Here is a 13,460-nt window from a genome sequence, read left to right on the forward strand (position 1 = left end):
ACCACTGACCGTAAATTGGTTCATATGAGCTAAAAGTTTGCAAGGGAAATTGGACAAAAAATTCATTTAAAGAAAGCACCTTGATAGAAGAAATTTCGCGTAAACAAATCAATTATTTCATGCCAAAGCTTACAGCCAATTTATTGGTTTTGATTCAATCAAAAAAAAATAAGACGGCATCAACATGTTTGTGTCGGTTCCAAATAGAAGCATAAAAAAGGTTCGAAAAAAAAAAGAAATTGCATACAGAATTTTCAAGAATACATAAATTTGTAAAACAAAAGTGCAAATACCCCAAACTCTCCCGATTTCAGTGTACCCTCCTGAAGGTGGAAAACGTTACCGATGACGATGACTGTCGCTGCTGCTGCTGCCCGTTGGAAGCTGCTGCTGCTGCTGCCGATTGCTGTGATGATGGTGGTCCAAGTTGTTGTTGTTCATTCGACGGGTTAGCGGCTACAACCAACCGAAGCGGTACCCACGGTGAACCGCCGCCGGTTGCGGAGGAAGAGGATGACGACGATGGTAGGGGTGGTGTTGGCGGTGGAACGGCCAGCGGTGCTTTGACCGCTTTCGGTAAGATTTGTATCGTTTGTGGTAAACAGGGCGGTCGGTCGGTTGGCGAATGCAACCGCAGTGAGTGGATCTGCTGTTGCATTACCCTCACCTGGTGATGGGATGGCGGCGGTGGGGGTGGTATGGTTACTATCAGCTCCTCTTCCTCTTCCTCCTCGTAGTCGTTCTCGTCATCGTCGACGTCATCATCGCGCTCTTCGTAGTAGTCATCGTCATCGTGGAGGTTCGATGCTAGGCGGACGTGTTTGTGGGATTGGTTTGTGGGTGGATAAGACGAAGCTGAAGTAGATGAAGAAGAAGAAGCCGAACCTCGGGACGAAACAACCGAGTGATGGTGGTTTTGGTTTTCTAGGCGGGTGCTAATGCTACTACTGGTTCTTAAAGTGTCGGATGAATTCGTCCCGACGCCTGCTGGGACGGCAGCCGAGGGATTCAACGTTGATCTTGACGAAGACGCTGCTGACGATGACGCCGAATTGGACGATCCTATTGACGATGATGTTGATGATGATGATAATGATTTTTGTTTCCTGCTGCTTCCGCCGCCGCCACCACTGCCGCCACCGCGCCGTCGGGTCAGATAGCGATTCAGGAGGGAGAGAAATTATTATTTTCGTTTGCTCGCCGGCACCGGCTGATTCTGGTTTCGCTGGGGTGTCTGCGGCCGCTGCGTGTTCGTGCCGGTGTACTGATATTTGGCTTTCTTCTCCGATGGTTTTAGAATCTGTAGGCGGAAGGAAGCAGATGACAAAAATTCAATTAGACCCTAATTGCTAGAAGGTTAATATCGCAATCGTTTAAGCTGGATAATGCTCTCCAGAAGCAGAAGAGAAAAAAATCTGCCCCAAACTCACCTGAAAAGAACACATTAGATTTTCGTCCACCGACATCATTCCACCGGCATTGTCGAACTCGCCGCAGTAGTTGGGCGCCGAAAAGAGTGTGACCAGCGAGCGTTTTGCGAAAAATTCGTACCCATCCTCGACGACCTGATGTGCCCTGCAGATCAAATCTAAATCATGCATGCCAAGAAACTTGGATACCACGTCGACACCGAAGGTGAAACTGACACCGCGATCATTCTCACCCCAACCCTGCCAAAAAAAAAACGGGGAAACGAAACAATTAATCACGAAAAAAAAATTCACGATTTGTAACGAATTACCTTGACATCCTTGTCGGGATCGCTCCAGAGAAGATCGCACAGCAGTCCAGTGTCCGGAACGTCCGTTGGCCTCATAATTCTTCTGATTTGTTCCATGTGCTTCAAGAAGAAGAAAAACGAAACGAAACAAAACAACAAAGAGTCATTAAAGCCATTATGGAAGACAATGCCAGGAATAAAACCGCTCACATTCAAATCCGGGCTCAATCCACCATGGCAACAGAAAATTTTCTCATCGATGATGGCCGCAATCGGTAAGCAGTTGAAGCAATCGGTGAAGGTTTTCCACAGCTTTACGTTGTACCTTCGTTTGCACTCGTCGTAAAATCCTACGGAAAAACAAAAAAAAAACAAGAAACGACATTAGAAAAGACTCGTCAAGACGTTCATTTTGCGACGTTGAAATACCGTATATCCTATTAATACTGGCACACTCGTGATTGCCCCGCAGCAAGAAAAAGTTCTCTGGATATTTGATTTTGTAGGCCAACAGCAGACAGATCGTCTCCAGTGACTGTTTACCCCGGTCCACGTAGTCACCCAGGAACAGATAGTTAGCCTCCGGCGGGAATCCACCGTACTCGAAGAGCCGCAGCAGATCTGTGTACTGGCCGTGGATGTCACCTGTGGAATAGTGGGAAATGTAAATTTAAAATGAGTGAACAGTTAAAAAATTTATTTGTTAATTCAGATTGGTTTTGTTCATGTAATTACGAAAGCGTACTTTTTTAGAGAAATATAATTATTCTTTGGGATTCATCAGTTAAAATGCCAATTTTTTTCTTTCTTTTTTTGCATACAAGATTGTCTCGTTCCTAAGAAAAGTTGTTTCTAAATCAGTGATTCCCAAAACTATACAACCCACCAGTGAGCGACAACACATGGTAAGGCCAAAGATGTTTCGCTGCGCTGCTACAGTGGTGGGGAGAGTTTGGGAAACAATGTTCTAATAGTTTTGTTAAAAAAGGCGGTTGGGTAAGGTCAGTGACATTATTGGATGTCGTGAATACGAATCAAATTGGCACGCTTCTTTCACACTCCCGAATATCAGTTAATTGCTCGATTGTGTGGATTATGCAAGCATTCCGCTTCTTCACTGCAAGAATTTGAAACGATGCACCTACGCGTAAGTACGGATAAGTTACATCACTCATTCTGACACACATTTAAATATTACGAAGTAATTTTTATAGTTCTTTATAATTAAATAATGGTGGTTCTGAAAAGCACCTTTTATGAAAGCGTTCGTGTTCGTGTTCGTGACGAATTGAATCCGAATTGTAGCGCGTAGCGTGTAGCGTTCACAACCGATTACAATCTTCCAGTGAAGGAAACATCAGTTCGCTTGGTTGATCAATGATACGATAGGCCTTTGATATGAAAAGTATGAAATATAGCTACACATTGATATTTCCAACAAATACGAGATCAATAATTGTACCTCCAAGCGTAGTAGCTTGTGAAGGAGCAGATTTCATATCCAACTTTATATACAACTTGCTCATGAAATCAATGAATTTAATATTATCTTGTTCTAAAGCATCTATCAATACCCGATCAACAGAGCATAACAGGATTCTATCAAAATTATATATGATCCTGATATTTATATCTCATTATGTTATAAATATGATTCCAAATCAGAAGCAAACATTCAGATTTTATTAAGATTATAGCAAGTCTAGATATTATATTGAGGGCCGTTATATTTCAGATAAAACTATACTAGAGAATTGAGAAAAAGATAGTTCAAACACTTTTGTCGATCATATTTTTGACTTTCAACCCGAAAAATGCTATACTTCAATAAACAGCAGTAACAAACATATTTTCCAATTTCACATTCCTAAAGATGCTTTTGAAAACAATAATTTTATATTTGATTTCAAAATGACGGCCTAAAATTTAAATGTGAGAACGTTCCTAAGTAATTCCTACATAAATTGTGTAAAGTTTTTATTCAAATATTAATTTTAAATAGAAAATAAATATTCTTCAAGATGATTTTTCCCTTTTTCTCTCAGGAACAAAGAAAGGTAAGAAAAAAGCTCTAAGACTCGACTAAAAAATATTGGAAAAAGTGGATTATCGGTGACCGATTTTTGTTTCCGAAAACACAGAGTGATAAGTGTCAAAAATTTCAAAACGTATTCAAAAGTGACGCTGCAATAAACGGAAAACAAAATCTAAACTAAGCTCAAAACCAAAATCTGAACTCAGCCCCTGGCCCCTCCCTAAATCAAAAACAGATATATAATTATTTAGAAAATCTCAGACATGTGTTACACAAATTACAAGACAGTAAATGTAATGAAATGTAATGCAATATCAGTTCAAATGAAAAAGTTTAAAGTTTAACACCCGTAAATGGCACACCGAGAATTCGGTACATAAGCAATCTTCGGTAAAATTATTTTTAATTATTAGGCCCCTTCTGGAAAGAAACCCTCGGTACGGGCCTAAATCATGAATCAGACAAAAACGATTTATCGCACCATAATACCTTCGATTTGAAAAGTTCAATCCATCCATATCTGATAAATTTATGATAGCCTCATTTCGTAGTACTTCGATTACTTCCAATTTGGAACCACGAACTGGGATTCCAAATTTGCCATTAGAGCTTAAAGCAACCGACCCGCATTATGAGATTATCCATTTGAATCATTTTTCAGTGAGTCAATCTAAGTAGATATCTAATAATCAAACCGGAATGAAAGCTCAATTTTGGTGGTTTTTGAACATTACTTGCTGGGCTTCTGGCTGCGGATATCACAAACTAATGTGACTAGGCAATTGGTAGATGATCAATCATAAAAACTTGCTACTCGAATCGATGTTATATACACTTCTTCTGATTTTTAACTGTCTTTCAAACGAATTTTTATTCTAATATAAATTTACGAAAATCGATTCGAACACACATACACATACGACACACACACACCGACAGAAAATTCACTACTTCAACTGAACGAGCGAACTGATTCGAATGTTATTGGAAACTCGGCCCTCTTGGTACAAAGAAGAAAAAGCTGAAAAACTATCATTCATTAGTTAGCTTCCTCAGATTCTATAGTGTAGTTTTGTTTCGCTGAATTTAGTCATTTCCGTTGATTCACAACTTTTCTTTAGTACCAAAAGAAAGCTTGCTCATAGTTCTAAAATAGCCCCTTTGTCATTCATATGCCGGTTGGAAGGGAACAACGAAAGAGGGAGCGAGAAGAGCTATAGATTATTTTTGTAGTAACATGGACTTACACTAGTTATTATATGATGCCAATATATCCTTCCAACATCAGTTGGTTCTCATGCCCCGATGCAATCGTAGCGTATGTTGGCAACTCAAAACTTCCCGGTTCGGAACCAGTCGCTTACCTGTGGATGACTTTTTTTATGGCAAATCAAATCGCCTAAAGGTATGCAATTTCATCTCTCTTCGCGAAATCTATTTTTAGAATTGCAAGGTAAAGCCTTTCCCCCCAAAAAATGGGTAATAACAGCTAATAATTCGTACTAAATTTGTAACAAATTTAGATATAATATTGATATTTACATATCAAGGTTTGTAACAACTTTGTTATCACCTAAGTTAAATTGAGTTATAATTTCTGTTATTTTAACTATTAACGAGACCAAGATTATGACTAATTAAGATAGAAAAAACGAAACAACCCCAGATACAATTTTGTTCTCCCTTGCTGATCGGGTATAGATCAATCTCCCACAACTATCGTCGGCGTATTTTTACGAAAAACATGAAATATATTTAGAACAACATTTTTAGCCCGAATCAAATTTTTGTATCAAATTGAAAAATCTCAACTTCAAAATAAAATTTAAAATGTAAACGATCATATAATCCAGCATAATTCCGGATCAATCGGACGGATATTAACAAAACAGCTACTTATTGCATTGCATTTTCATGTTGGTGGAAAGAGTAGCAAATGTCCCTAGCTGGAGGATTTTAGGTGGAACTGATCGAATTTTACGAGCGTCGAAAATTCTTGACCAGTACAGATAATACTCTCGTTTCAGAAGAGATTCAATAAGTATTTCCAGGGGAAAGATGTAGCAAATGTATCTCACAAGGAGGGAGAGAGGTCAAAGGTCTAATTGACCTGTTTTTTTTCGTGAAACGAGCACCTCACGAACACAGATAATTCTTGCAAATCAGGTTGTTGGGTTTTCTCGTTACAGGAGTGAAGTGGAATGTGGCTTGGTTGTCAGATATGAAAATGATCGAATTAGGTGTGGAACAATACTTCTTGAAAATCACAGATACTTCTTGTTTCTCCGAAGTCGTTGTAGTGTTCTAGCTAGAGGATGAAGTCTGTTTCTATAATAACCAATTTGAGAATCCTTTGAGTACATTACATATAAGAAAAGTTGTACTTGATACTGACAAAATCCATTACAATATCAAAATAAATGTTGTCGAGATTTTGAACGTGCGAATGTGCAATTATCAGTATCAAATTGATATATTAGAACATTTGTGTTTGAACTTTTGAGGGCAGGATGCGGGTTGAACAAAAAAAAATACATATTAATCTGTACATGTGGCAACCCTGTTTCGCACGGCATATTTCGAAACGACACCCATACTAGTATAAAGATGTGTTCGACATCAACACTTTCATTTTCGCATTGCGAGAGAGCATTGCTGTCGTAATTGAATGTGTTAGTGACGGCGTAAACTATTTCAATGTTCATCTTTTTGATGAATCTGATACTTTTAGTAGGAAATGGAGAAAATTCAATTACTTCTCAATGATAATCTGTGAGACTGAAAAGTGCCTTGAATTGTCACGACCAACAGGATCTGCATTTAGACCGAACTGAGATGGCTCTTGGCGTGTACACTCGGTAAAATTGTCCAGAATTTGACTAGGAATTCATTGTGATTTCCAATTGGATTCCAAAGAAGATGAAATAATTCATTTCGGGCGGAATCAATTGGTGTTTTTGGAACACACAATGAAACCCGGCTCTAATTCCGGAAAAATTAACTGAGCTCCCATGACGACTGACGACTTTCACTGGCAAGCTTTTGGTGTGTACCCGGCTGCGGCACAATTCTGCTGTTCGGCGCTCGCTTCATTCCAAAAGTGTGAGGTCTTCGATGCTGCTCTCCCGTAGGAGGTATGTCTCGCTTCGACAAGGGCTGCTCAGAAAATGATGCAAAAGGCGAAATATTCGTCTTTTATATCGATGCAGCTGAATAGCAGCAGATCAAAAAATTATGATCATATTTCCGATGGTATGTAGCAAAAATTATGTTGATACGTTAGATACAACAAGAGATAACAGTTCGGCTGAAAAGTTCGTATCGTTTAATAGAAACACACATTTTTTTGACAAAATTCGTTTTTAATATTCAACATAATTGCCATCAGAGGCGATACAGCGATTATAGCGATCTTCCAACTTTTCGATACCATTTTTGTAGTACGATTTGCCCTTTGCCTCAAAATAGGCCTCAGTTTCAGCGATTACCTCTTCATTGCTTCTAAATTTTTTACCAGCGAGCATCCTCTTGAGGACTGAGAACAGGAAAAAGTCACTGGGGGCCAAATCTGGAGAATACGGTGGATGAGGGAGCAATTCGAAGCCCAAAAGGGGAACTGAACTTTTGTTAGAAACGCGTTCGATTTCGCCGAATATGTCACTTTACCAGGGTGGCAAGTGAATTGCCGATTTCAATTTCCCGGTTTTTCCCAGTTTGCGAGACAAAAATCCTGGTTTCAGAAATAGGTTCAAATCGCCTCTGTTGAGTTTTTTTTAATATTCCTTTAATTCAAGTTATAAACAGATATCCCATGGCCAAAAAAGAACATTATAATAGGTCCGCTAATCGAGGATTGAAATACTTTTCGGGCTTCTCGATGTATAAATAGGAAATTCATTATGACTAGTGCATATAAGAAAAGCATAAAACCTTTTTCTAGCCTAGGGGTTTTGTTTACACGTAACCGATTTCTTCCGAGCACACATGACTGTTTTCATTGTTTTTTGGTGTACATATGACTGAAAATAAATTAATAAGAAAAATAAATCGTTAAGGAACAACAATCCCTAAAATGGACGCTTGTCACTCTGGAAAACCAACAACAATCTACACCAGCAATTTCAAAGTATTTTGTACAGAGCTTTCTTCGTTCCTTCCGTAACCTGACACAATATCGTCATCGTCAGAACTAATCGACTAGGATACAGATCTCATATCGAAAGCAATGTAAACCCTGAAATTGTTTTGGGAAATATCGATACAGTCATACATAATTTAAATCATTACATTATTGAAGTTAGGAGTCTATCAGTTTCAAAAGCTGAAACTAAATTCAATTCTCCTTCATCTACATTTATAAGAACCTTCTTGTGGTCATACTATCGAATTGTTGAGGTGCTTTAAAAAAATTAAACACAGATTCACTAAGCAAATCAATCCATATTCTAAATCTTTCTAAGATTCCTAAGATTCTATACTGGTCCTCAGATACCAATTTCAGCTCTCAACGAAGGTGAGTCCTGTGGTCATCTCATAGAAATATGAGCATAACACAAGTATTATCTCAAGATGAAATTACTGAGATAAATTATGATGAAATGAGGGCAATCATTAGCTAATTTTAAAACATGAAGGCTTCTAAGAATGTTTAATAATTTTATTAAACAATTTTCCCAATGTTACCTTGAGACCATTAATTTTGCAAGTGTATTGAATACTTATTCTTATGTCTCATAAATGGGGTGTAGGCTGGGTTCCAATGGAATGTTCAACATAGAACCTGTACGGGACAATAAGTTGTTTCAATACTTTTACTGAACATCTCGCTCAAACACAAAATTGGGTATTGTCTCCTACTTCTCCCCTTGTTGAACAAAAATCATTGCGCTAACAACTGTAACTTAAATGTGAACCAGTAATATTTTTACCGGTTTTGCACTAAAATTCCCGACTTTTTCTCGGTTTTCCCGGCCACTTTCCAGTACTTCCAGAAACGGTATTCAGAGACCAGCATACCCAAAAATAGTTTGTATGTCAATGAATTAGTATAACGAATAAATGGAAATAGTTTTGAGCCTAGCTTTGAAAATTTTCTGGTATCGTCATCTTCTATGACGGTGTGAATTTTAAAAACTCATCACTCTATAATTTCAAAATTGTAAGTCGGAAGCGGATAAAATTCACCAATTTTTTATGGGACCTTAAGTTTATTTAATTTGATTTTTTGTTTATCAAATTCGTTTTGGCCTTCGTTTAGCTTCCCTATTCCCGATACTTTTGGAAACGGAACTCAGAAATTGGTGTAGCCGATATCAATTAAATTCACCTAAGGGATTGTTAACCATGTCATTAGATTCGAAATTTTTGAAAATCCGTGTAGCCTTTTAAGAAAAATCGTAGTGCGTTTCACATAAAATTATTGGGTGCCTTCCGGGATCGAAACCCGAATACCGGTAAAACTGCAATAAGTTTATTTGGTCGTTTGGACTCTCAAAATCTGTAAGCCCGATAAAAACCCGATAAATTTATGTGAAGTTTTTACACTAATCATCCTGTATCTACTGAACCGGAAGTCGGATCTGAATAAAAAACAAGCAGTTTTTATAGTACCTTTAAACCTTTTATTTAAATGTAAGATGGACGAAATCAGTTCAACTATCTACTAACAAAATGAGTGACGTTATTTTAATTTTATTACATATATCATCCTGTAGCTCCGGAGCCGGAAGTCGGATCCAGGTGAAATTCAGAAACCTTATATGGGAGCATAGGACTGTTTATGTGAGTCTGTGTCTGTTTATGTGAGTTTGTATCCGAGAAAAATAATTGAAATTATATTTTACACACAAATTTGATTATCTCGACGACTTCTTCGAATGGTACAAGGATGTCAGAAGTTGTGTTCTTCCAACAATTATTGCAGCAAGCAGTATAAATCAATATAAAAAGTGTAAGCTATCCACATACTTTTGTGTTATACGCAAGTATTTGTGATGGTGTTGATGGTGTCAGCTCTCGTTTGTTTACTTGTTTGTGCGGTTGAAATTCTGCGTTTTCAAAATATATCGTATCGAAAAGGAAGTGAAAACTAAGGTTTTGGGCACATGACTAAGTGAGAAGGGTATTACTATGCGAAAATTGGCGAAGCGGTATGGATTTCATCATGCCAGTGTTGAAATCATCATTAATAAGTTTGGGGAACACTATTTTTTGGATGAGCTACCAAGAAGAGGCTGAAAACCCGGTTCTTCCAACTCGAAACTGGACCAGAATGTGGTATCTCTAATCATGAAGAACAAATCAATGTCAATACGTGATTTGGTCAAAAAATCAGGAACGAGTGTCGAAATGATCCAGCGTGTCAAAAGGCGAAATCACCTGAAGACCTACAAGAAGCAGAAAATTTCGAAACAAAGAACAGAAGAAGCGAACAGCAACAAAGGGCCCGGAAATTGTATTCTCGTCTTTTTAAGTGTCCGGATGCATGCGTTTTGATAAACGATGAGTCTTATGTAAAAGAAGACTCAAAAATTCTTCCAAGTCCACAATACTTTACTGTCGTCGTTGGGGAGGATGTGAGCGATGCGGACAGGTCGATTCAAGTGGAGAAATTCGGTCGAAAGGTACTGGTATGGCAAGCAATATGTTCCTGTGGTTTGAAGTCAACCATTTTTCACACTGCCGGAACTATAAATGCAGAAATCTATCGAACTGAGTGTCTCCAGAAGAGATTGCTGCCTTTATATAAGAAGCATAGTACACCTCTATTGTTTTGGCCGGATTTAGCGTCGGTTCACTATGCCAAAACCACTCTCAATCGACTTGCGGAAAAGGGTATAAATTTCGTTGAGAAAATATCAATCCACCAAATTACCCTCAGCTTTGACCCATCGAACATTACTGGGCAATTGTGAAGAGGGTCTTCAAGAAGACTGGTAAGGCAACTGGGAACATGCAGTTCAAAAAAATTTGAGCCAAGCGTCCCAAAAATGCGATGCCACACTTGTCCGGAACTTGATGAAGAGCGTTCGAACAAAAGTTCAAAAATTCGCGAAGGAATAAATTAAATTTCATCTCGTTTTCATTATGCTCAAGTTTAACCTAAAGTGGTAAAAAACATAATTTGAAAGAAAAATTTGTGGATAGCTTATTTTCGATACACATCTTAAATATGAAATTGTTTTGAATTTGAAAATACTGCCATCTTTCTAATACACATGTCATGTTCGAACGATTATGTTGCCAAAAACAAACCGTGCTAAAATCGAAACGTCATGAAAAAGGGTGCAGTGCATAGTCTTTCAGGTGCTACGAAACAATTGCATAGAACAGTATAGAAATTGTGTTTCACTTTGCTGCGAAACATCGCTTTATCGCTTTAGCGCGTAAAACTCCTACTACTGGAAAAAATGGAGAAAATCTAAAATGGATTCAAATGGTCGAGAGTCGTAGTTTCTTTTTAGTGTACTTATTTTTCGCAAAAATGAATCATACCGTAAGTGAACTAAATATGCGTCGATTTCTTTAACCTGCAAGGATTCTTAGTGTCAGCACGACTAGTCATAAAATTTTTCAGTACATACGAATACGAACTGACTGTAAAGTCAGTCGACACAGGATACCAGTTTCCGCATTGGAATAAAGAAACCTGACTTTGCTTATTTTTGTGTATATCAATCAAAATCCTGAAACATTTGTTCGATATTAAAAGCATACTACACTGCTAGTATTCCGTGCTTAGGATTCATAACCTCACTCTTCTGTTATTCTCGAACCATCAGAAATGTATGCAAAGTAATTTCAAGCGTTACGATAAAAAGAAACTCACGCAAAAATGGTACAAAGTAATACATTCACAGCAAATTGAAGAGCACAAAAGGTTGCCCTTTTCTTGAGCCCGCCTTTACAGCATTCAGAAAGGAAAAACCTTTCAATTTTGTATTGTTTTTCTTCTGGTTCTTCCTACCCGGAAACATAAAAAAAGAAACTTACCGCAAATTTTCAGGGGTGCCTCCAGTTCGAGTAGAATCGGCTGTTGAAGGAAAATTTCGCGTGACTTCAGACACAGGCCCCGTATTTCCTCCTCCGACATTGGTACCGCTTTTCCCGGGCGACTTCCTCGGACTGGAAAATGGACAGCAAAAGAGTAAATAAAATTGCGTTAGATAATCAGTTTATGATGGGTCCGATAAGCCGATTAGCTGGTAGAAGGTCCGTGTTCTACTAAGCAGCTTGTAAATAGCTTTAAATGTGTTACCTACAATGTAGTAGGATTAGGACATGACGAAGACAAACGTGATTGATTTTGATGGAAATTTTCATGCAAATTACGTAAATGCTTTATGTATAAATAAGAATAAGCCTAGGGAAGAATTAACTCTTGGAAACAATGGTTTGATTGTTTTACAGTTCATTAGTCGGTTTTAATATTCAAGCACATAAAATGAGTAGGTTTCCTTTGTTTAATATCCTGTACTCAGGATTACAATCAAGTGTAATAAAAGGACAAACTGCGTCCATCCTCAAAGGGCTCTTCTGCAAGGCAAAGCAAATCCCAGTGCAAAAATTAAAGGCGAACCTTATAAAACCAATTATTGCCATTTGCTGTCAACTCACTCATATTCACTACACATATCGTGCTCCTACGGACAACAAGTTGATAGGCCTACTACTCAAGGGTAGGAGGTGCCAACCGAGACATAATCAAGTCACGAACATCACACCGTGGTCTTCCCGGCAGCACAACATTCGCACTCAATAAAAGTCAACACGTCAACGTGAGCCGGGGAGAGGGGGGAAAAAGAAGAGGAACACAACAAAGCCCTCAGTCATGTTGTAATCGGATGAGTGTGATGTGAGTGAATGATGAGCGTTGGAGCATTAGAGTAATTGTGAGGGGATAATTTACATATTTTTTTTCTAAATGCTGAAACTGAGAAACTGAGGTAGCCTATAGCCGATGGATTGTGAGGATGTAAATCACATATAGTTTCATTATGAAAAATCCAATACCACATCTTAATTTGTTATTCAAATAGTCTCATAACTTTTATCTCCTTAAAGAAATTTTTGGCTCAAATTTCAGTATATGTAATAATTCCCGGACCGATTCGGGTAAGGGGCTGTCCATAAAAAACGAATCAAAATCGGTACGGATCTTTCGTCCTACAAAATCGGTAGTGATTTTGAGCTAAAATGATTCTTGATTCATGTAAGTTCAATCATTGGATGATGCGATCATGGTGGAGGAAAATCACATATGATCAAGATAAGACATGACATGATCTACGTCTAAAAAATCGTTGATCCCCCGCTGAGGGGTGTGAAAATTAGTTATAACAGCAATCCTACAGGAATTTATAACTAAGGATTACGCGTGTCAATAAGGCTTTTCCAAAATCATGGAACATCAATTTTGTATCTTTGTTAAATGCTCTTTTAACACTCCTTATCAGCAGAGTTGGGGAAAATACCGGTTTCGTTACGGCACGGTTTACGTAGTTTCAACATATATTCTCGTTTGATGCATCCCGTGTTCGATTTCGCAACCGTTGTTTCATTCGCAATAAAATAAAACGCTTTTTGACATGAATTTAATTTATGGAAGTAACAGGAGCACAGGGTTTGAGCACACAACAGGCGCTGCGTTTGAAAGGCGCGTTTGAATTGCATTAGCAAAACTAGCACTCCTCCCGGGTGGATGTG

At 38.2% G+C, this 13,460-nt stretch overlaps 1 protein-coding gene across 9 annotated transcripts in view; it reads right to left on the reverse strand.

Moving 5' to 3' along the window:
- Nucleotides 1-983: 983 nt before the first annotated feature.
- LOC131428539 (serine/threonine-protein phosphatase PP1-beta catalytic subunit) overlaps nucleotides 984-13,460 on the reverse strand; it is a 173,371-nt gene continuing 160,894 nt past the window's right edge. For all 9 annotated transcript variants that reach the window (XM_058592547.1, XM_058592551.1, XM_058592545.1 and 6 more), the window contains 6 exons: nucleotides 11,748-11,879; nucleotides 2,150-2,365; nucleotides 1,931-2,070; nucleotides 1,742-1,840; nucleotides 1,431-1,670; nucleotides 984-1,300 (listed from right to left, as the gene is read on the reverse strand). In XM_058592547.1, the coding sequence (XP_058448530.1) occupies nucleotides 1,184-1,300; nucleotides 1,431-1,670; nucleotides 1,742-1,840; nucleotides 1,931-2,070; nucleotides 2,150-2,365; nucleotides 11,748-11,879 (944 nt within the window). In that variant the 3' untranslated portion in view covers nucleotides 984-1,183. The remainder of the gene's footprint in view (nucleotides 1,301-1,430; nucleotides 1,671-1,741; nucleotides 1,841-1,930; nucleotides 2,071-2,149; nucleotides 2,366-11,747; nucleotides 11,880-13,460) is intronic.

The sequence above is a fragment of the Malaya genurostris genome, chromosome 2 (genome assembly GCF_030247185.1).
Source record: "Malaya genurostris strain Urasoe2022 chromosome 2, Malgen_1.1, whole genome shotgun sequence".
NCBI lineage: Eukaryota > Metazoa > Arthropoda > Insecta > Diptera > Culicidae > Malaya > Malaya genurostris.